The sequence below is a fragment of the Raphanus sativus genome, chromosome 3 (genome assembly GCF_000801105.2).
Source record: "Raphanus sativus cultivar WK10039 chromosome 3, ASM80110v3, whole genome shotgun sequence".
Classification (NCBI taxonomy): Eukaryota; Viridiplantae; Streptophyta; class Magnoliopsida; order Brassicales; family Brassicaceae; genus Raphanus; species Raphanus sativus.
Window position 1 is genome coordinate 12,970,032 of NC_079513.1, and position 23,298 is coordinate 12,993,329.

General features: G+C 33.6%; 1 protein-coding gene, 1 long non-coding RNA gene and 1 pseudogene across 6 annotated transcripts; 2 read left to right on the forward strand and 1 right to left on the reverse strand.

Moving 5' to 3' along the window:
* Nucleotides 1-1,463: 1,463 nt before the first annotated feature.
* On the forward strand, nucleotides 1,464-2,995 carry LOC130509004 (uncharacterized). The gene is made up of 3 exons (XR_008943146.1): nucleotides 1,464-1,569; nucleotides 1,813-2,359; nucleotides 2,629-2,995. It is a non-coding gene; the product is annotated as an uncharacterized LOC130509004 (long non-coding RNA).
* A 1,409-nt stretch (nucleotides 2,996-4,404) lies between these two features.
* Nucleotides 4,405-11,342, reverse strand: LOC108847627 (beta-glucosidase 8-like). 5 transcript variants are annotated; one of them, XM_057004520.1, is made up of 14 exons: nucleotides 11,188-11,294; nucleotides 10,874-10,964; nucleotides 8,012-8,182; nucleotides 7,865-7,928; nucleotides 7,507-7,632; nucleotides 7,340-7,411; nucleotides 7,158-7,245; nucleotides 6,820-7,078; nucleotides 6,613-6,728; nucleotides 6,312-6,526; nucleotides 6,169-6,194; nucleotides 5,985-6,072; nucleotides 4,845-4,935; nucleotides 4,405-4,764 (listed from the first exon to the last, which is right to left on the reverse strand). In XM_057004520.1, the coding sequence occupies exons 3-14, from the start codon at nucleotides 8,138-8,140 to the stop codon at nucleotides 4,530-4,532; spliced, it is 1,509 nt and encodes a 502-aa protein (XP_056860500.1). In that variant the 5' UTR covers nucleotides 8,141-8,182; nucleotides 10,874-10,964; nucleotides 11,188-11,294; the 3' UTR covers nucleotides 4,405-4,529. The 5 variants fall into 5 exon arrangements, with proteins under 5 accessions (XP_056860500.1, XP_056860501.1, XP_018476424.1 ...); XM_057004521.1 differs by having other exon boundaries at nucleotides 10,874-10,935; nucleotides 11,188-11,276; XM_018620922.2 differs by lacking the exon at nucleotides 10,874-10,964 and having other exon boundaries at nucleotides 11,188-11,342.
* Nucleotides 9,705-10,766, forward strand: LOC130509992 (CAX-interacting protein 4-like; annotated as a pseudogene).
* Nucleotides 11,343-23,298: the final 11,956 nt, after the last annotated feature.

Sequence of the window (23,298 nt, forward strand, 5' to 3'; positions counted from 1 at the left end):
ATTTTCTGATGATAAATAAATTTAACATTTCATTAAAAACAACAATATATATGAATGTAGAAGTCTATAATTATATCTATGTCTAAAAGGTGACAACATGTTATTTTGCTTATTACAAATCTATTGAGTAAATCCGTGGTATGAATGTAAATTAAAAAACACTTAACATTAAATTTTATTATATAAAGAAGGCATTGTCTCTTATCAATCTATACTATTAAAGTAGATAACTATTTAGGAATCAGTCTCTAAATTTTCAAGGAAATTACAAAACATCTCATTTTCTTTCCTTTTTTTTTGTCACTTCTTTAATGGTTTACAGAAATTAAAAGCTCAATCAATAATTATGTCCAACTAAACAAAACAGCCCTATAATCTAAATATATGGTCCATCGAATAATAATTAATTGATTCTCGAACAGTAATATTTTCTTTCAGACCAATTTTTATTTTTTAAATCATGTAAACATCTTTCTGAAGTAAATTTAAATTGTCAATACAAAATTGATTCTCAAATACAAACCTTTTAAGTCTTTTGATGGTGAACGTCATTTGGCTTTTTTTCAGTGCTTTCTCAATCGATTTCAAAAAGATCAGATTTTAAAATAATATATTTCTAATTTATTCCTATTTTAAAGGTTTTACTTAAACAATAAATTTAAAACATAATATATAGAAAGTCATCAATTTTTCGGATTCAAATCAAATAAATTCCAATAATATTCTCTATAACATCCATTTTTCAAAAATATATTCATCTTAAATATAGGTTCCCAAAAATTTCAATAGCTGTAGAATAGTTCTATTAAATATATTCTTATCTTAAAAGTATTATCCAAAACAGATTTTACATTATCTATTTTTGTTTAAAAGGAAGAGATACTATGAAAATATATCATATGCCAAATCTACTTAAATCGCGGGTATGAGTGCGGATCAAATATATTTTAAGATATAAGTTTGCAGTATTAAAAATATATATTGTTTATATTATTTTTTGAAAAAAAATTATTTTATTATTTAAATAATTATATGTGGGTTCCGCGGGTTTCCCGTAAAATTAAACTGAGTAGGTGTGAATGTTATATTTTTTCTTGCGGGTCATGAAAGTCAAAATTTTGAGTCAAAAAATGACCTCGGCGGATAGATCGGATAGGGTGGATTTGACCTGTTTCTCAATACTAACATCTACAACTTTGAACTCCATATGATTTCTCAAATCTGAAATAAAGTTAAATAATATATATACACATGAAATTACAAATATTTTACATATGTATATAAAATTTGAAAAGAAAAAATTAGTCGCGCTTTAAGCGCGGATCAAAAATCTAGTTATTCATTAAAGAGACACGTCGTCAATTAGATGCAAAAAGAAGTGACACATGTCATTCTCTTATCAAGTTGTGCTACGTTTGTAGTTGGGTTATTTCGTTGAGCCAGAAAATATACAAAAGCCCAAGATGGTTTATGAATAAATCAACAAACTCCAAATTCATCTATTTCAGACAACGTCTTCGCCATAGTGTCGATCTATATCCTATCAACTTCCTTTCGTTGAGCTCTCACGTATGTTTTCTCCATTTTTTTAATTTGTTCAAATTTCTCATACACTTTTGTATTTTCTTTTGAGTATCACTGAAGGCTTTTGTATCGCTGAGTCTCCTATACGAGTAAATAAGCTTTGGTTGTTCAAATTTGAGAACTCACTGAAATTTTAATTAATTATAATTAAGAACGATGAGTTTGATTAAAATTCTCTGTTTAGTTTCTTCGGTGAAACAATAGATTCCCATCTTTTTTTGCTTGCAGGAATTGTTTCCAGAAATAGGACTTACTATTCAACAATTTTGACGAGCAAACACAGTTCACTGGAGAAGAAGAAGAAAGAGGAGACTCGAGCACGCACCACTTAGATTCATGCTGCAGTCTCTTTAGTTGGTGTGGATGCAGCTGTTGCTGATATCGCAGGAGCCACCCTGCGTCTTGGAGCTATGGAAAGGATGAGCAAATGGCTAAAACCGATGTGGCGGTTTCTGTGACCCTTGCTCGGTCGATACTGGTTGATGAAGTGATTGGAGCTAAGCGAGAGCATTAGGGCAACATTATCGCAAGAACAATTTTAAGTCCTTAAAATAAAAAAAGCTAAGGACGAAAGAGATATTAAAAGGGCGGAAGACGAAGAACGAGCTGGGACGTTTCTTATATAACGACATTCTTCCTCGGTCCTGCTGTTTTTGTGGGTTCCACTACCCTTAAGGACAAGCTGGGACGTTGCGATAATTATGCTCTAGCATATATGTAATATACTTCTGTACCTCCGGAGATATCATGACACTCACTGCCGGCAAATCCACATGTATAGTAACTCTAAAACTCATGTTTTTGGTATTTAAGGTTTTGATAAAGTTTCCGTGACAAAAAAAAAAAAAAGGTTTTGATAAAGTTTTGATTTTGATGAAGAAAATCAAATGAGTTGATTTTATGTGAGACATGCTTAATATTTCTTGAAAATGTTGCTAAAGTTTTTTATTTTGATGAATAAAATGTAAATACAGAGTCGGCGATTAACTCCGATTGGTACTTTATGAAGAGAACAAAGCTAATGTTTGGGGTATTTTGGTGCAGTGTTAAGAAGAGTGACGAAATGGAAATGGAGGTCTATAAAGAAAATTTGGAACATTGCATCAGTTATTCCAGTAGATGAAGGACTCACTACTTCTGAAGGATGCATCAACTTAATAGTGGTGGCAGTGGAAGTTCGAGTAGTAGTCACAGTGGCAAACTTATACAAGAGAGTTTCTTAGGCACTGAAAAGAGATAAAGATTCACAATAGGCCGTGTGTCAAACGTGCTCGCCAAAGTAATAAAGATTAACAGTTTACGTCTTAGTTTTTGGATATTTTGCCTAATGATTTGTTACATTTGCAAGTGATCTCCAACTGAAAATAGTTAATGTTTACATCAACAAGGTGATCAAGAAAATGATCGTTGATATCAAAAGATAAAAACGAGCCAAATTATTTGTCAATCAATGGGATCTTTAACTTACTTCACATGGTTGTTGACTTTGTTAATATCAAGCACACAAATAAATTTCAAATAGCGGGTTAAGAAGAGAAAGCAGAAACTAAACTAAAGCTGATAAAAAAACATTCGTTATGCCGATGGTGATGATGAAATTATGGGATTCACAATTGCGAATCACCAAATTAAAACTGTAAAAGGTACGTGTTTAGTGTTAGTTTATTTGGTCATAAGAGATTGTTTTCTGGCTAAATATGCAAAGTCCCATGAACATTTTTGTGATTTTCCTTTTGGTGGAACGTACCATTTCATAGTTGTAATGCATGTTTTCTTACAAAAAGAAAAAAGATCTGCAGTCAGTTATATTATTTGCTCTCTTTACTGTGTTGATGAAATTCATGTTAGGTTTTTTTTAGTTTTACTACAATGTAAATTATCCAAGTACATGTAGGAATATTAAGTCTTCTATAAAAGGTTCCTCTGTGCAGCATCAATTGTAATTACCCAAAAAATCGGGTCTCGAATCGGGGTCGGTTCTAGAAAAATACCCGGTCGGATGAGGTTTTAAAATTGGTCGGGTACCGGATCCGTTCCGGGTATATCTGAGATCCGTACGGGTATCCGAGAAATCCGAGATCCGTATGGGTATCCGAAAAATCCGAGATCCGTACGGGTATCCGAGATATAAAATTTAATATGCATCACTAGCGAATCGAACCATGAACCTCATCCTACACTTACCACATCACGTGACACTACACCAATGCATCATATAGTGTTTCTATATGTATTTTAAAGTTTATATCTATATATATATATAATAAATTTATAAATATTAATCGGATCCGTTAATTTTTTGGTTACTTCGGATATAACCGGATCCGAACCGGATCCGAAAGGTACCGAACCGTATCCGAACCGAAATTTTAAATTATCCGATCAGTACCATTTTCACTAGTTCCGAAATATCCGACCCGGATCCGAACCGGTAATCCGAGTGCCAAGGCCTACCTTAGTTGCATAATTGTAGTCAAAAGTGCCAATTATATATACATCAGCCACTTGCGAAGAGTCTTCTGCTTGCGCTTCTCAAGAAGTGGGGTTCAAGGAGGAGTCTGCCTTATTAACCAGCTACAAGAGTCGAAGAGTCGTTTATGGAGCTGAAAACGTGATGCATTTTTTGATTAGACGAGACATGAATCATATTTAATTATCTACAGTATTGATCTAATGGTCGAAGAAGGAAGGATTTGGCTTTCACCCATAGCCAATGGACACCTGCCACACCTGCCATGGTCTATGGAGGGTTTGCGTTTCATCTAACCGTTAACTGTTACTGATGATATCATAAATCCCGAAACAAATAGTAACAATTAATGTTAGGAAATTGTATCTATATTTATATATACTTTTTCAAATCAATAGTATTATTTATACATCCGTTCGTCCGTAAGGCGGGTCTATCCTAATAATACATAAAATAGAAGAGAAAATGCTAATAGTTAAGAAGATGAAAGACCAGGAGAAGAAGATAGGGAGATGTTCTTGAGGTCTTGTGAACAAGTGGTGGTGCCATTGAGAAAACAAGAATACCAAAGAGCAGAGGTTTTAGGAGATCTCTTACGTTCCGGATCGCTGAAATTCACATAGTATAAGCCATATGTATAATTGGAATTGATAAACTCGAACAAATCCATGAAAGACCACTGGAAATAGCCTTTTGTCTCTGACCCATTCCTGCATAAATAAAATCGTATGATGCTTAGTATTTAAGTACTATTTTACATGCCAAGTCTTTCAAGGAGCATTTTACACACCTCACTGAATTAAGCACGGCAGCGATGTAAGCATGCAGGTATTCAATTCTTTCCACATCATTAAGCGGTGAGTGGTGGTTGGTAGGTCGACCTGATTGTGCAGATACAGAGAAACTCTCAAAATTGGTAATGTTTCAAAACTTAAGAAAAGAACAAGTAAGATGTTGTTCGTCTGGTGAACCAGACAAAATAACTTGATCACTATTATAACATCACGTGACATTGTTCATTTGTGATTTTCGTTAACGCATCTAGAAATTGTATTTGGACGCAAAAATGTTTGTTTGGTGGTGTATTGTGTTGTTATATAGACGTATTTAGTATAAAATGACTAAAACCCATGTTATCTGAATTTTAATTAATCTCTCTTTTAACTAAATAATTACAAAATTAATTTTAAGAAAGTATCTCAAACTATAACAAAATTTTGCGGTTGTGGTGAAAAACAATTTTGTTGTTCTGGGAGAAATCATGATTTTTTTATTCTGACAAAAAAACAATGTTTATGGTTTTGGTGGAAAAAAATGATTTTTCGGTTTTAGTTTAAAAAATGATTTTACGATTTTGACAAGAAAGTATGATTTTACGGTGTTGATGAGAAAATGAGATTTTGGAGGAAAAGGTAATTTTGGCATTTTGGTTAGAAAATATAATTTACGATTTTGATGTGAAATTTTTTTTAACGATTTTAAAGTTTTGGCATAAAACATAATATTTTGTGGGTTTGACAAAAAAAAATACAATTTTGCGGTTTTGCCGAGAAACAAAATTTTGGCTAGAAGGCAAATTTTTGAAATTTTAGCAGAAAAACATTTTTATAAAAAGTGGGAAACACACAATTTTGTTGAAACAATTGTTTTACAATAAATAGTAAAATAAAATAATAAGTAAGAGTATTTTTGACTTTGGTAATTTTAAATGATTCGGACTACCATTTGATCTTAGCAGATGGAAGACGAAAAAATGACCAGCTCTCTCTTTTTGGAACTCATCCAAAGAATTTGGATGTTTTGGATGAGGTTTATTTTGTATATGGTCTTTGCATCTAGACAGGTTTCTTAATTTCATAAAAACTAACAACATTTGGTGACTGCGTCCAGATATAGTTAACCAAACAAACAGCCCCCAAGAGAGATATACCGTTTTCAAGAATGTAGACAGGAGGATTGCCATAGTTTTGCTTTATGTATTCCAACACTCCTTCAAGACCCCATGGAAGCACATCAATCTGTGGATGTATGACAGGGAATCAAGAACAAAGATTGTTAGCTAAGTGTACGAAAACATCACAGGTTTCTGAAATTGGTAGTTTTGGAACACATACAGTGAACAGTGTGGAATTCCCAATGGCTGTCCAAGAAAACGAAATAAAGAATCAGCTATGGCCTATGGGGTGAGGTATATGGTAGATTAAAGAAAATACAAGCCAACACACACACACACGATCTCATGAGCGGAAAAACATACGGATCATTGATGCAGCCATATCTGAAAGAAAATCTCTTTGGCTGGGACTGGATAAGTCTGCCGTGGTGTAGGTTGTTGTGTAGTGTATGACTCCCAAGAAGTCGGATGAGTCTTTAACAAGATATGATTCTTCTTCCGAAAAACATGGCAGTCTCTTGCCCACGATTCTCCTCATTACATTAGGATAGTCCCCAAACACCAACGGATGCAAAACCCTAGAAAAATGAAAACAGTTCAACCAGCAGACAAAGAAGAATTTTTAAATAAACGCAAGATCAATGATCGTGCATGTTCAACAAACCAGCCTAATAAGAAATCTTTGGCTCTCTGAGTTGCAATCTCGTCCTCTTCAGAGGTAGTAAAAGGAACCATCCAGAATGCAAAAAAGGTTATACCTACAGATCCATTTTGCTTATGCTACACCATCGATCACGTACACACAAGAGTTAAATTCGAGCAGTATTCAATAATAGAACAGAGAGATATATGTATGTGTGTATGCACTTGCCTTATAATTTTGCTTATACAATCTCGCGGTCGATGCATGTGCAAGCAACATGTTATGGAGTACAATATATGGCTCAGTTGAAGTGTTTCCTTTGGTGCAGTTGACCATCTCAAAAGGAGGAGTACAATTAGTTTGAGAGAGAAATCCCACACCATAGTTTACCAATGCTAACATATTGGGCTCATTAATTGTTGACCAGAATTTCACTGTGTTCCCAAACTCTCTGAAGCAAACGTCAGCATAGGCCGTAAAGTCCTTGCTGCAAAAGATCACATAAGATGATACCTTACACTTCAGTTAGAGACTTATTATGTTGCAAGAAAAGGTTGGATTTTTACATGATTTTTCTGTCCTTCCATCCTCCATATTCATCTTCAAGAGCCTGAGGCAGATCATCGTGATACAATGTAACATGCGGTTCAATTCCTGCACTCTCTCGGTCATGCCAAACAAAACTCTGAACTCATGTTCTTTCCAAAACACATGACATAATCAAGCCAAATTATGACACTAAACTTACCATGTCTTTTGAGCTCTTGTATGAGATTTTTGTAGAAAAGCAAACCCTTTGGATTCACAGGACCTCTTCCACCTGAACGTGAAACACCAACCGAACAAAAAACTCGTTTATAGCTCTCGAGCATTAAGGTACAAAACTTGAGTTGAAGCAAAAAGAAACACCCGCACTTGGTATAAGCCGCGACCACGAGATGGAGAGTCGGAATGCATCTAAACCCATGTCATACATTAGCCTTACGTCCTCCTTATATTTATGATACCCATCACAAGCTATAATTCCGCTAGATCCATTACCTGGTGAGATACTGACTGTCATTAACCCCAGAATAAAATACTAGCTTTGGCCTCCAAGTTTTAAAGTGCTAATATATAGAGTTGCATAATATCCAAAGTGTACATTTTAATTTTTTGAAAAAATTTAAAATGTTTAAGGTCCTTTATGACCAGCCTGATTAACCTTAGACAAATCTCAATCCATCTAATTACTTGTTCAACTTAACTCTCAATTGTTTAGTGAAAAGCTTACTAGAGTGAACGGTTGTATCCAATACACTAGGCATCCGTCCGTCTTCATCAACAGCTCCTTCCCACTTTGAGTACTCATCATAAAGAGAAAACAAAATATTGGATAACAGAAGTTAAAAGAAAAGAGAAGGACCTCTAAATTGCAAACCTGAAAAGCTGAAACTGCGGATCCGAAGACGAATCCCTCCGGGAAATCATTCCTGCTATAGTCATCACTGCATCTCCCGGAGAAAGCCAAACTCAAACAAATGGTAACCAGAAAATAAAAAAGCTCCATCTCTTATCCTCCCAAAACCTACCCGGCTCTCCGCGAGAGAAACTACACGACGGAGGAAAAAAAACCAGAATCGTTCTGTAATTTTTTTAAACTTACTTGTTCATCAAGAATGGTTTATTTATACTTTAGCAAAAAAAAAAGAATGGTTTATTTAGGCCATTTTTTTTGAATAAAGGCTTATTTATGCCATTTCTAAAACCCGAAAACCTTACTATTCAATATTTTTCATTTTATAATGGTTTCTTTTAAATTACATGTGCCAAGATATAACGAAATTTATTAGGTTACATGTTACCTTATTTGTGCAAGAATCAAGGAAGTGAAAACTTGTGTTCTATTTATGCTACTAGGATAAAACATGCGTTTTGCGTAGAGTAAACTTATATAATAAAAATTAAAAATATATAATATTAAAAAATTAAATATGTATATGTGTTTGAATTTTTTTTAATATGTATTCAATTATATTTTCTTTATATAATCATTTATATGTTGGGCTAAGCATTTGTAATTGTAATTGTAGACCGAATTCCATATTAAATTTAGGATGAATTTGATTAATTTGGGCTTAAAATTTTTATCATCATTTTTATACTTATAAAAATCATAATGTAGTCATCAAGTGAATTTTCATCACAAAAATAGGTTTTACAATTTTTCTTAATATTTTATTTTAACATCACTGAGAACCATTTTAATTGTTTAAGAACCAGAAGCTTAATATTATTTCCAAAATCAAATTAACTTGACATTAGTATTCTACATAGTTTTGAAAATTTTCAACTGAACTTCTAAATTGATACAACCAATTTTCTTGCATTAAGTTGTTAGCTGAATATATATATTATTTAATTTGAATATTTATTAAATAAAAATTCATATTAATACAATTTTATGATCATTTGTATCTTTTTATAACAAAAACAATTAATCCATTGATCACAAAAATTTCAAAGTGGAATTTTAAAATTTCTAATAATTTATAGTCATTTTTGTTGATTTGTAAAATTTGTGTCTATTTAATTTTTTTTTAATATAAATCAATACTTTTAAACATGGCTTCAATCTTCAGTCAAACTGGTAAACCTGTTGATCTGATATCAAAACCAGTTTGAGTTTTAAGAAATATTTATTATTTTAAAAAATCTGATAAAACTCGTAAAGAAATCGCTAAAACCCGAGGCTGCCATTTAAACCGGAATATGACGATATGTAATTCAATTTGATTTAAGCTGTTTTTTTTTAATTTTAAAATTAAATCTGGGGTCAAACTTGTAAACCTACTTACCCGATATAAAATCCAGTTTGAATTTTAGAAAATATCCATTATTTAAAAATCTGATAAAATTCACAAAGAAACCGCTAAAACCTGAGGCTACCCGTTGAACTTGTAGATGGTGATATGTAATTCAATTTGATTTAAATTGTTATTTTTAATTTTAAAATTTAAACCTGCGGGAAAACATTGTAAATATACCGACCGGATATAAATTACGGTTTGAGTTTTAAGATATATCAATTGTTTAAAATATAATAAAATTCGCAAAGAAACCACTAAAATCCGATGCTACTTGTTGAGCCACTAGATGACGATAGGTAATCCAATTTGAGTTAAGGCTTGCTTTAAACTTTTATTTTTTTTAATTTTTAAATTTAGTTTTAATATTTGCATTAGATATTTCAAATCGCAAGATAAATTTACTAGCATTGTTTTGTAGAAAAAAGTACAATACGTTACAAAATATTCACATGTGAACATCTAAATTTAAAATTTTAACAAATTTATTTTTAATTAATTTCGGAGTATATTAGTGGTGACTAAGGAAAGTTGTATAAATATATGTGATATTAGATTATGATATTTTTAATTAATTTCGGACGATAGGAGAGGACAAAACGTCTATTTCCGGCGAACCGTCTCTCTTCGGCGATTTGTTCTGATAGTTGTGAGATTACCTAAGACCTCCACCGCGGGAAGAGTTCGCATGACGGGGAACAACCGTGTCCACAGCAGCGCGGCGCTTCAGACTCGCAGAGCGCGATCGGTTATGATCCTTACGCGCCGACGAGCAAGGTGGAGCCGAAGACGAGTCAGCAGAAGTATGAGGACCTTGTAGCTCCAACAACGACGAGGCTCGTGGCTCTTGCAAGAAGTGTGGCCGCGTGGGGGGGCACTTGACTTTTTGAGCACGAGAGAGGATAAGGAGGAGAGGGATGGTGGTGAGGTTGAAGCTGCTGTTGCGGCGGGGCTGGAGAAGGTTAGAAGGTGTGTTGGGGAGAGAGTGAGGAGGTTGAAGAAGCGGAGGACGCATAAGAGGAGGAGTGGGAGTGAGTCTGAGGGTGAGGGTGAGGAAGAAAGAAGGAGTAAGAGGAGGGGGGAAGAAAGAGAGATGATGATTCTGATGAGGATGATGACCGGAGACGGGTTAAGAGAAAGAGGAGGAGGAGAAGCAGGCGTAATGGTTCTGATGATTCTGAATCATCTGAGGATGATGGAAGAGGTAGAAGGCAGAAGCACAGGAACAAAGTGACGGCGTCTTCTGACTCTGATGTTGGAAGGAGTTCTTCTAAGAAGAAGAGCAGGAAACGTCATCTCAGGCAGTGGCCGATGCAGGAATGTAATTAAGTGGGGCACATACATAAAAATTACTTTTCAGTTGGGAGCATTTCATAGACACCATAAGAGTTACAGAAGAAAATTTTAAAATGAGATGGGGGTATATGACTCCATACCCTTGGCTGTACATCCGCCCCTGGTCTCAGGAGGAAAGACTCAAGTTAAGATCGATCCGGTACTGTTGAGATAGTGTTGTTAAATGGGAAACTGGGTTCAATAACCATCAAAAACTTTATAATTCACAGCCTAACCAAAAAAAAATCAAAAGTGATATTCTTTGTATATTATTATAGAATACTACTATTTTAATAGAAGCAATGCTTCTATTATAATAGTATTTGATCTTGTCGAAGTTTATATATTTTTGAAGAAAATTTGAATGTGACAAAATAGTATGAATTGAATTAGTTAGGTCAGTGCGAGAAGTTACCTTATTTGTGCAGATTCCTATTATGATCTTTTGTCGGTGCTCGTCCTATTATTTTCTTGTTTCTTCACATCCATTCTTAGCTATCAATGTATATAAATACTGAAATACATCTATTTTGTTAAATGTGTTACCTACTTTTTCCAACCTCCACATGGGAGGGGGCTCAGCAGTTAGTTGTGACCATTCAATCAAATCTAAACAACTTCCATAAGATTCACTTGTGTGGTGGACAGAGACTACGTTTAATTCATTTGTACCTCTCGACTACGACAGAATCTTGAAATTCAATAAAAAATCTACAGTATTAATTGAACTACTTATTTAGTTATATTATTATATTAAGTTCGGTTTTTCATTAATCAATATGATCATAACAAACAAATAACAATTGAATCTAAACATCTTCAATCAGATTCACTTGTGTGGTGGACAGAGACCACGTTTAACTCATTCCTATTTCCTATCCATAACCTTTCGGCTATAACAGAATCCAGTTTTAAATTGAACTAATTGAATTTCAATAAAAAATCTACAACATTAATTGAAATACTTATTTAGTTATATTATTATATAAATTCGGTTTTTCATTAATCAATATGATCATATAACAAATAACAATCGAAAATTTAAGATGATAACATATGTTAATTTATCTTTTTATATATGTGGATTGTGATTTCAATTATGTTATTGCCTTTCAAAAAGATATTATTTTATGTTTATAACCATTTATCTAAATAATAATCCTAATTAGTTTAAAACAAATATAATAACAAATATGATGGTTTTGGTTAATTTTGGCAAATATGATTGAAAAAAATTCAATGGATAATGAAATTTAAAAAATATGATATTCTATTGTAAAAAGTTAGGTTCAAGAGCAGAAGTCAATCTAGTAGCAACCCGCCGTTAAAAAATCAGTTGGACCTTTAAGTTAGTATAAGTATTTGGTGTTAAGAAAAAGTAACTGAAACACGTTGCTCAAAAAAAAAAAAGGTAACTGAAACACATACTTAAAAAGAGTGATTTACATCCCAAATCACATTTTGAGATGTAATTCTTGGATTCATTCTCTAGGGTGCCACCAATAGAATTCACTATTTCATATTTAATATCTTTTTAAAAAGAAAATAAAACATTGTCAAATTAAATTATATTTTAAAGTTAAAAAATAAAAATAAATAAAAAATAATACTAATTGCAAACAATTTTTTATTAAAAAAGTAATTTTAATACCGTCAACAAAACACTAAACCTTAAATACTAAACCCTAAACCCTTGGATAAATCTTAAATTCTAAACCTAGAATTTATCGGGTTTATCCAAATGTTTAGGTTTACTATTTAGAGTTTAGAGTATAGTGTTTTGCTGGCTGTATTAAAATTACTTAAAAAAAATTTAAGGATTTAGGATTCAAGGGTTTAGGATTTATTGTTTTGCTGATGGTATTAAAAAAAGAAAAATATTTCTTTTTGCAACTATTTTTTTTTAATTCTTGGATTTTTATTTTTAATTTTAAAAACATAATATAATTTGACAATAATTTATTTCATTTTTTAAAAGATACTGAATATAAAATAATAAAATCCTATTGTGAGTGAACCTATAGATTCACCTAGGGTATAAGTTCTCCTTAGTTAGTGAACCCAAGAGTTACTCAATTTTGAGTTTGTGTTCCACTCGGAGTCACATGTTACTCTTTGAATACTTTCTTTAACCTTTTCCTTTTATTTCTAACCAAAATATAACTAAAATTTTTCAGTTGGATCCATTTTTTCTAACTAAAACAGTGATAGTTCAGGTTTGCAAAAATGGTGGATGAGTTTCAGAACTCAGCGGAAACGATGGCGTCGAGATTCCAACTCACTGATTCCATCTCCTTTACCATTAACTTAAACCCTATAATATTGTGAGGATTTACTCCGATCAAGTCTCCGATCAAGTTTCTTCCTCTTCTCCGATTACTGTGACTTCAAGAAGCAAAAGACACAGCGGTTGTTGACCCGGAGTTCACCGCACTCTTCCGTTAACGAGGAAGAGCCGCTATATCTCTCCGGAGCTGGGATCGAACCAGCAATCACTATACAGCTCACAAGCGAGCTCCGTTACAACGGCAAAAGATCTGATTCTCTCTCTCTCTGTTCTCGGTTGATAACAAACTCTCTAACCAACTCGAGACCTTGACCACTCAGCTTTATACTCAGCTGATAACACTCGTGCAACTCACGTGTGGTCAAGTGAGAAAGAGAACCGACTTTAAACCGGTATCAATTAGTGATTACAAGAAATAACCGGAAACAACTTAACTCGTACCAAACCGCTACGCGCCACGCTGAACCGAAACCTTCTTCTTCTCTTAGAGTCTTCCTGACTTGAACTCTTCCTCTCGATCTAATGACTAGATCCTTCAAATCTCCACCTTAGGCATTAGATTAACCTCTACGCCAAACTCTCTTGACCGAGCACTTGCATCTTGACCGAAGCTCTTAACCACTTGTTTATCTTCTTGAAACTCGAAGGAGCTGCAGAGCATCCTTCACCTTGTAGACTGGAAGTACCTTAGTGAATATATCAGCTGGATTAACTTCTGTAGCAATCTTAGTAACCTTGATCACTCCCTTCTTAATCCAGTCTCTGCCAAAATTGTACTTCACTGCCATATGCTTTGTCCTCTCGTGAAATACAGCATTCTTGGACAATGCAATAGCGCTCTGAGAATCACAACATATTTCAACTGACTCTTGTTTAAACCCCAACTCTTCAGCAAGACCTTTTAACCATAAACCTTCACGTATGGCTTCTGATAACGAGATATACTCTGCTTCTGTGGTTGACAATGCCACAACCTGCTGAAGCTGTGATCTCCAACTGATGGTGTTGCCTCCAACCGTGTAAACAATACCGTTTATAGACCTCCTATGATCCAAATCTGCAGCATAATCTGAATCACAATAACCCTTCACTATAAACTCTCATTGCTTCCGGTAGCAAAGCTTAGTGTCAACTGATCCTTGTATGTACCTCAAGACCCACTTGACTGCACTCCAATGTTCATGTAGTGGCTTGCTCATGAACCGACTTATCAAGCCTACTGAGTAAGCAAGATCAGGTCTTGTACCAATCATGGCGTACATAATACTCCCAACTGCACTCTGATATGGAATGTTCTTCATGGACTCCACTTTCTCCTGATATTCCTTATCAGACGGAGTACTTAACTTGAAGTGAACTCCCATTGGCGTAGCAGTTGGTTTACACTGGTCCATCTTAAAGTTCGATAGAACTCTTCTCAGATAACCTTCCTGTGATATCCACAAACGCCCATTTACTCTGTCCCTTTCGATTTCCATCCCAAGAATCTTCTTGGCATCTCCTAAGTCCTTCATCTCGAATTCACTGCTTAGTAGTATCTTAAGTGCCTTTACTTCTTCCTTGTTCTTAGACGCGATCAATATATCATCCACATATAACAGTAGATAGATATATTCATATGTCTTCTCTATCACCTTGTAATAGACGCAACTGTCGTACTCACTTCGACTGAACTGAATCACCTTCATGAAGTCATCAAAACGCTTATTCCACTGACGCGGGGATTGCTTGAGACCGTACAATGATCTCTCAAGCTGACAGACCTTCTCTGGATACTTCTTATCCACAAAACCCTCAGGCTGCTCCATGACTATGAACTCTTCTATCTCACCGTGAAGAAACGCTGTCTTGACATCAATTTGTTGTAGTTCCATGTCATGGTGGACCACTGCTGATAACATGTATCTGATAGACACATGTTTGACTACTGGTGCGAATATCTCTTGATAGTCCACACCCTCCTTCTGCGAATATCCCTTAGCGACAAGCCTCGCTTTGTGACGTGGGTCCTCCACTCCTAAGATTCCAGGCTTCTTCTTGAATAGCCATCTACATTCTATGGTCTTCTTACCAACTGGTCTGTCAATGAGTTTCCAAGTCTTGTTTTTAATCAAGGACATCATCTCTTCCTTAGCCGCTTCTAGCCATTTATCCCTGTCTGCGTGTTTCATGGCCTCTTGGAAACTTCCAGGTTCAGAACTTCCATCCTCTGCTATGAGACACATGAGAATGGAGAATTCTTCATCGTAGGCCACGACAAACTCACACTCATAATCTCCAAGCCTAACTGGCGGTGCGGTTTGTCTTCGAGGCCTGTCTCTAGCTAGCAAGTAATCATCCAAGCTCCTTTCACTTCCAACCACTGGAGCTTGTTCTTCATTGCTCTCTTCATCAGGTACTGGAGCAATGTCTCCACCTTGAACGTCGCTCATTGGTTCACCCGATGACTCACCAAGCTCAAGGTTCACCATCCTCTGTTCTGGTACAGATTGTAGATCCTGGGACTCTTCATCATCTTTTGACAGATTCTTAAACACTTTGTCTTCACGGAAGACAACATTTCTACTGATGACACACTTCTGCTCATCCAGTAACCAAACTTTGAATCCCTTTACACCTTCAGGGTAACCAGTGAACACTCCACGCTTTGCTCTTGGCTTGAGCTTACCATCATCTGTATGTATGTAGACTAAGCACCCGAATCTCTTGAGTCCAGAGAGGTTAGGCATAGCTGAAGTCCACACTTCCTCTGGAACCTTGAACTCAATAGCAGATGATGGTGATCTGTTGATCAAATATACTGCTGTAGCTGCCGCTTCTGCCCAAATTTTTTGACCAAGACCACTCTCACTAAGCATGCTTCTTACTTTGTTCATGATCGACCTGTTAAGCCTCTCTGCCACGCCATTCTGCTGGGGCGTGTACGTACAAGTTCGGTGCCTAACAATGCCCTCCTGTTTGCAGTAACTGTCGAACTCTCTGTTGCAGAACTCAAGACCGTTATCTGTTCTGAGCTTCTTCACCTTTCTCTCTGACTGAGTCTCAACCATCTGCTTCCACTCTTTGAAGTTTCTGAATGCCTCAGACTTGAACCGTAGAAAATAGATCCAGACTTTCCGAGAGAAGTCGTCAGTAAACGAGATGAAATACTGACACTTGCTCAGACTATATGGGACGTTGGGAGAGCCCCATAAGTCGGAATAAACATAGTCCAATTTGTCTTTAGTTACGTGTTGAGCTGACCCAAAACTCACTCGCTGAGTCTTTCCCATTACGCAGTCTTCACAGAACTTAAACTCCGTGATCTTCTTGCCTTCTATGCATCCCTTCCTTGCAAGCTCTTCAAGTCCTTTGTGACCAATGTGACCCAAGCGACTATGCCACATCATAGTTTGATCTTGACTCAGCACTGACTTCTCTGTAGATGATCCAACTGAATTTGACTCTGATCTTGTAGCTCCACCTTGAAGAATATACAGTGAATGCCTCCTGAGACCTCTCATGAACACTGTACAACCCATGATAACCTTCAATACCCCGTTCGAGCCTTTGAACTCACAGCCTTTGTCTTCAAGTAACCCAAGAGATATCAGGTTACGAGATATTCCAGGCATGAACCTCACATCATGGAGAACAAATGTAGTTCCGTCTGGATTTTGAAATCTGACTGAACTTACTCCTTTCACTTCTGACACCGAGTCGTTTGCCATCCTAACCTTGCCTGAAGAAACCTCTTCAAAACGAATGAACACGTCTCTCCTTGGCGTCATTTGGAACGTGCAACCTGTGTCCAAGATCCATTCCTCATAGTCTGATGAGCTTGCCGAAATGTTAACCTATGCTACAAGAAGCCCCACAAGATCTCTGGCATCATCTCTGGCTGATGCAGCTTCGCCTTTCTCAGAACCGTTCTGTTTGCCCTTATTTCTCTCAATCCACTTGTAGCATTGCTTCTTGTAGTGGCCCTCTTTACCGCAGATCCAGCAGACTCTCTTCCCCTCCTTTGACTTGGACATGTACCTGGTGGGGAGCGAGTTCAGCAAGAGGATAGCTTGTACCTCCTCCGGTACTTCAATGCTCAGGTTGCTCAGGTCCGTTATGATCTTGAGAAAGTCATCCATGTTTTGATCAATAGTCTTGGAATCCTGCATCTTAAACGAGTAAACTTTTAGCTGCGCATGAACTCTGTTAGGTAAACTCTGAGTCATGTATAAACGGTCAAGAAGCATCCAAGCTTGAGCCACTGTGGTGCACTTGTCGATCCTGCGGAGAACTTGATCTCCAACGCTCATGAAGATCAAGTTCATCGCCTTCTCGTCTCTTTCAGATCTAGTAGCTTCATCTGCAACTCGCTTCTTGAGTTCTTCAGGATCCTCCTCCTTTGGATCCAACTCCTTTGGATCTTGAGTCTTCTCGGTGAGAACATCCTTCAACCCTTGCACGCTGAGGTTTGCGTACATCCTTTTCTTCCAGATCGAGAAATCTCCAGTGCCGTCAAACATCGTCATTGCGAAGGGATGAGTCGTCATCTTGATGAACGGATTAGACGCCATCTTCACTCGAGTCGCTTCCGTCGTCTTCAATCGGTAAGCCTATGGTCTGGGTAACCTGGCTCTGATACCAATTTGTGAGGATTTACTCCGATCAAATCTCCGATCAAGTTTCTTCCTCTTCTCCGATTACTGTGACTTCAAGAAGCAAAAGACACGGCGGTTGTTGACCCGGAGTTCACCGCACTCTTCCGTTAACGAGGAAGAGCCGCTATATCTCTCCGGAACTGGGATCGAACTAGCAATCACTATACAGCTCACAAGCGAGCTCCGTTACAACGGCAAAAGATCTGATTCTCTCTCTCTCTGTTCTCGGTTGATAACAAACTCTCTAACCAACTCGAGACCTTGACCACTCAGCTTTATACTCAGCTGATAACACTCGTGCAACTCACGTGTGGTCAAGTGAGAAAGAGAACCGACTTTAAACCGGTATCAATTAGTGATTACAAAAAATAACCGGAAACAACTTAACTCGTACCAAACCGCTACGCGCCACGCTGAACCGAAACCTTCTTCTTCTCTTAGAGTCTTCCTGACTTGAACTCTTCCTTTCGATCTAATGACTAGATCCTTCAAATATAAACAAAGCATCTCCTCCATCGCAACAGAACTATCGTTAGCCGCCGTCATGTCTCTGCCTTCAGAACATTTCTGTCACCATGAAATCATCTCAACCAAGTTTCTTCCTCCGCTTCATTAGTACAAAGCCTTTACTCTGCCGATATCCCAATATCAACAATCGTCAGATCTAATGGGAAATTTCTTTTTATTTGCACATTTGGTCTCTCATATTTGATTTTTTTTTTGGATTTTCACCCCACAGTTTCCAAAGTCATAAAATTAACCTTTCAAATTTACACCAAAAATTCTTATTTGTGTAATGTAGTCCATGTAGTATACAATTATGTAATTAAGATGTAATATTAACATCTAAATGAAATCTAAAGTGATTAAAATGAGATCCTAAAATCACTAGAGTTATGATATATCAATGAGTATTTAGTAAACCCCAAATACTAAAAGTCTTTAAAATATTTGGTTTTACTTAATCTATTTTGGCATTTTGTTTAAGTAACTATCATTCCACCTATATGTGTACAACTTCACCGATGAGTTTGTCAATTATCACTGACTTGATCTATTTTGTGATACCTTCAACGTGATAAAAGGTTTTATTTTGGTTGCATACACCATTTGACGTGAACATATGTACATGAAAAGGTGAATCAAAATTGAATAGTAATCGTCCGTGTGACGTGACGAATCCATCAAGATTTGTAGAGAAGTTTTACACTTATAGGTGGACTAGCGGTTGCTTAATCTCTTGATGTTTGGTCAATATGGTCTAATGTCCAGTATGCATATTATATTTTATCTTAATGACATTTTGCATATCTTTATCATAATTTTATATGTCCACAAAACAAAGTTGTGCACATATGTAAATATGATTTACGTGGAAACATGTTGTAACTTTGTGCATATCTTTGATGTATGTGTACATAAATATTTTGTAAGCTCTCCTGTCAAGTCAAGTTAAGTGTCTGACGAAGTTAATCGCAGGTGAGACTTAATCAAGACGAGTATGTGATTGGATTAAGTGGATCACTTGGATATCATGGAGGAATCACCAATTTGATATTTCACACTATCCATGGGAAGCAGGGACTGTTTGTGAATGATGATACCAATCCACGTCGTCCAAGATAGAAATTGATCTGTCAATACGCGATTGACGTGAATTTGGTGGTTTCTTTGGTTCTTACGGTTCAGGCTGTATTACATCAATTGGTATTTATGTGAATCCCATTTCAAGTTCTCATGGGATACCGAGAGGTTAATACATGTGAACAAGCAACGACTAGTAGTCTGGTTCAATATGTTGCAGTTGCACGCTTGAGTCGTCTTAGAGTCATTTTTTTCTTATAACCTAAGTAATAATATGTCAAGCTTCGGAGTTCCAAAAAAGAAAAATAATAATATGTCAGGCTAATTTTTATTTTATTTTGCCAGTGAAGTGTTCCATGTATGCATTCTTTATATTTACTAATCAATCTCATTTCTCTACCCTAGTTTAAAATTTTAGTTAGTTTTGTTGTAATTTCGGAAGACAATTTATTAAATGAATAAAACATCATCAGGAGTTTTCTATCTCATTGTCTTACAAATCTCAACAAGCATCATATTATAGGCTTCAACAAGGACTCAAATCGGTAAATGATGTTTGTTGCAAAGCCTATAATATTGTTTTGTATCTAGAAAATTTGATTAAAATCTTCCAAAACTTGGCTTTTTTAACACATAAAAGAAAAGCGATGTTCTTGGTTTCTCTATATGAACAACATATATATGTCCCCTACCCCCGCCCCTCCCCCCATTCTCCCAAAAAAACATATAAAAAATAGTTTATAATACAAAGAATAGTGCTATTTTAACAAAAAAATTGAATTTATATTAATCGAATGAATAGAGACACCTATTAATATTAAGATAATAAAAATAAATAAATAAATTTTAATTTTTCTAAAAATTATTACTTGTTTCCTTTTATTTTTATTATTCTTGTCTTTGTGTTTGCTGTCGAAAGTTTACTAAACAGAAAAATAAAAATCCAAGTACTAAGTTACACATGTAATAATCTGCCAAACATAATATAAAGTATATTTAATTTATAATTTCTTTATGAATCTTTAAACATTAAAAGAATATTGAATTTCCTTTTTTTTTACTTTTATCTCAAATAAATAAGTTTCATCCATAATTAAATGCACATCTTTGGAAATATCTTCTAATCCTTGTTCATGTGAGTTCATTTTGAACTGTCAACATTGGTTATTAGATAAATTTTATGATAACACATATTATTGTATTTTTAGTATATAAAGCTTACTTACTTCACTAGTTTCTCCAATCAGTTCTGTATTATCTTAATCAAATATAACAAAAATTAGAAAATCATTTCAATCATATATTATTACTTCAATTTTGAAACTAAAGAAACTGATTTAGTTTTAAAATTTAATAATATATTAATATATATTGATATATTTTTTCCTTGTACCTATATATAGTTTCTAACTTATAGATTAATATAAATATAGATAAACATATATCAATAGTATAAAAATTCTCTTTTTGTTAATGTTGGTTAATTATATTTATTCAAACTATGAGAAACAATAAATGAATGTAGCTACAACTAACAATTCTACATATTCTATGAAGATATACGTCTTATTACACTACCATGAGTTTTTTTTTTATAAGATCCACAGCAGACGGTATTATTTGCACAATGCTGAAAATATTCTATAATTTTTTTCCTTCACCACCTTCTATGAAACTCGAAACTCATACCACATTGTGTAAAAACATTAATCTTAATCACACATAGACGGACCAATGAGACTTCCATAGAAAATTAGTTAATTAGTTAGTTAATTATAAAAAAATAAGAAGATTATTTTTACCTCTCTTTTGTTTAGAATTCTAAAAAATAAAATATTTAGATTTATTATTAAACAGTTTGTTGTATTATTAGGATTTTATCATTCGTTTTCAATATTATTAAACTACTATTTTTATTTTATAATTTTCTTTATTCATGATTTAAAAAAAGGAAATCTAAATTTTTTGAAAAGAAAAATTATTTTCATAAAGCTTTTACAATTTTAATTTTGGATTAAAAAAGGAAAACTATTATTAATTTACTATTTGTGTGGAAATCTTTTATTTACAATAATTGTTTCTGAAAAAAGGAAAATTACTATTAAATTTTATTTATATGAAAATTTTTATTTAACAAAAAAAGGAAACGAAAATTTCTTGAAAAAGAAAAATTATTTTCACTTAGCTTTTACAATTTTCATTTGGATTTAAAAAAGAAAATTACTATTAATTTACTATTTGTATGGAAATTGTTTTAGAATACTTTTCTCAAAAAAATAAAATTACTATTAAATAATTATTTATATGAATTTTTTATTTAACACATGTTATAATCTTAAATATAAAATTGTCATATGCCGCAATCATGTTAATTACTAACTTAGAAGAATCAAACTTTATATAATTTACTATTTTATTTACAATAATATTTTCTCAAAAAACGAAAATTACTATTAAATATTATTTATATTAAAAATTTTATTTAATACAAAAAAGAAAATTATAATTTCTTGAAAAGAAAAATTATTTTCATTTAGCTTTTACAGTTTTCACTTTGGATTTAAAAAGGAAAATTACTATTAATTTACTATTTGTATGGAAATTGTTTTATTTACAATATTTTTCTCAAAAAAGAAAAAATTACTATTAAATAATTATTTATATGAAAATTTTTATTTAACACATGTCATAATCTTAAATATAAAATTGTTATGTGTCACAATCATGTTAATTACTAACTTAGAAGAACCAAGCTTTATATAATAAGATTTTAGTTTTGGAGTTAAAAAAGGAAAATTATTATAAATAACTATTTGTGTGGAAATTTTTTACTTACAATATTTTTTCTCAAAAAAGGAAAATTACTATTAAATATTATTATATGAAATTTTTTATTTATTTAACACAAAAAGGAAAATTATAATTTCTTAAAAAGAATAGTTATTTTCATTTAGCTTTTACAATTTTCATTTTGGATTTAAAAAGAAAAATTACTATTACTTTACTATTTGTATGGAAATTTTTTTATGTACAATAATATTTCTCAAAAAAAGAAAATTACTATTAAATAATTATTTATATGAAATTTTTTATTTAAACACATGTCATAATATTAAAATATAAAATTATCATTTGTCACAATCATGTTAATTACTAACTTTGAAAAACCAAGCTTTATATAATAAGATATTAATAATTTATAATAAAATCATTTATTGGTCAAAAAGAAAAATGGGTGAACCATCACCAAATACTAGTGGACAGAAATGTAGAACATTTGCATTTTTCAGAAAAAAATAAAAAATTTGTACTGCTTGCAGATATCCTGCAAAGTACATTTTAAACAGAAAATTATGAATAAGAGTTAAATGCAGTTCTCCTGCAACACTTTATGATATGTATTTCTTCTGCCCCCTCCATTCATAACCTTAATAGGGATTTTTCTTAAGCTTACCCATATGATAAACATTAGGTTCACCATGTAAATAACAACTAATAAATGATATCAAGTTGTATTTTACTTATGAAATAAAAAATTAGAAAAATAACACTAATTGCAAAAACAAAATTTAACGTTGCAAAATTTTGAATACTAAACCTTAAAATTCAAATACTAAACCCTAAACTTTAAAACCCTAAAATATTTAATGTTTAGCGTTTAGAGTTTCAGAGTTTAAAATTTATTTATTGTTATTTAACAAAAAAAAACTCTAGATTAGTAATATTGGTATTGCAAATTTTTAGAAAGCTTCATTCTTTCATGACAAGTGTGAATTAATGATCACTCGATAATAATATGTGTCTTTGCGAGATGAATTTTATAAAAAATAATTATATTTGATAATTATAAACAAAATTATTTTTCAATAGCTATTTTCAATCGGAAACCAATTTTAAAAACGAGTAATGCATTGTTCAGGAACAACTATAAATATACATGGGTCTTTCTGATTTATTTTAGAGAATTTGGACTTCATATACATATAAAGTTACATATTTGCAACCATAAAAAGTTAAA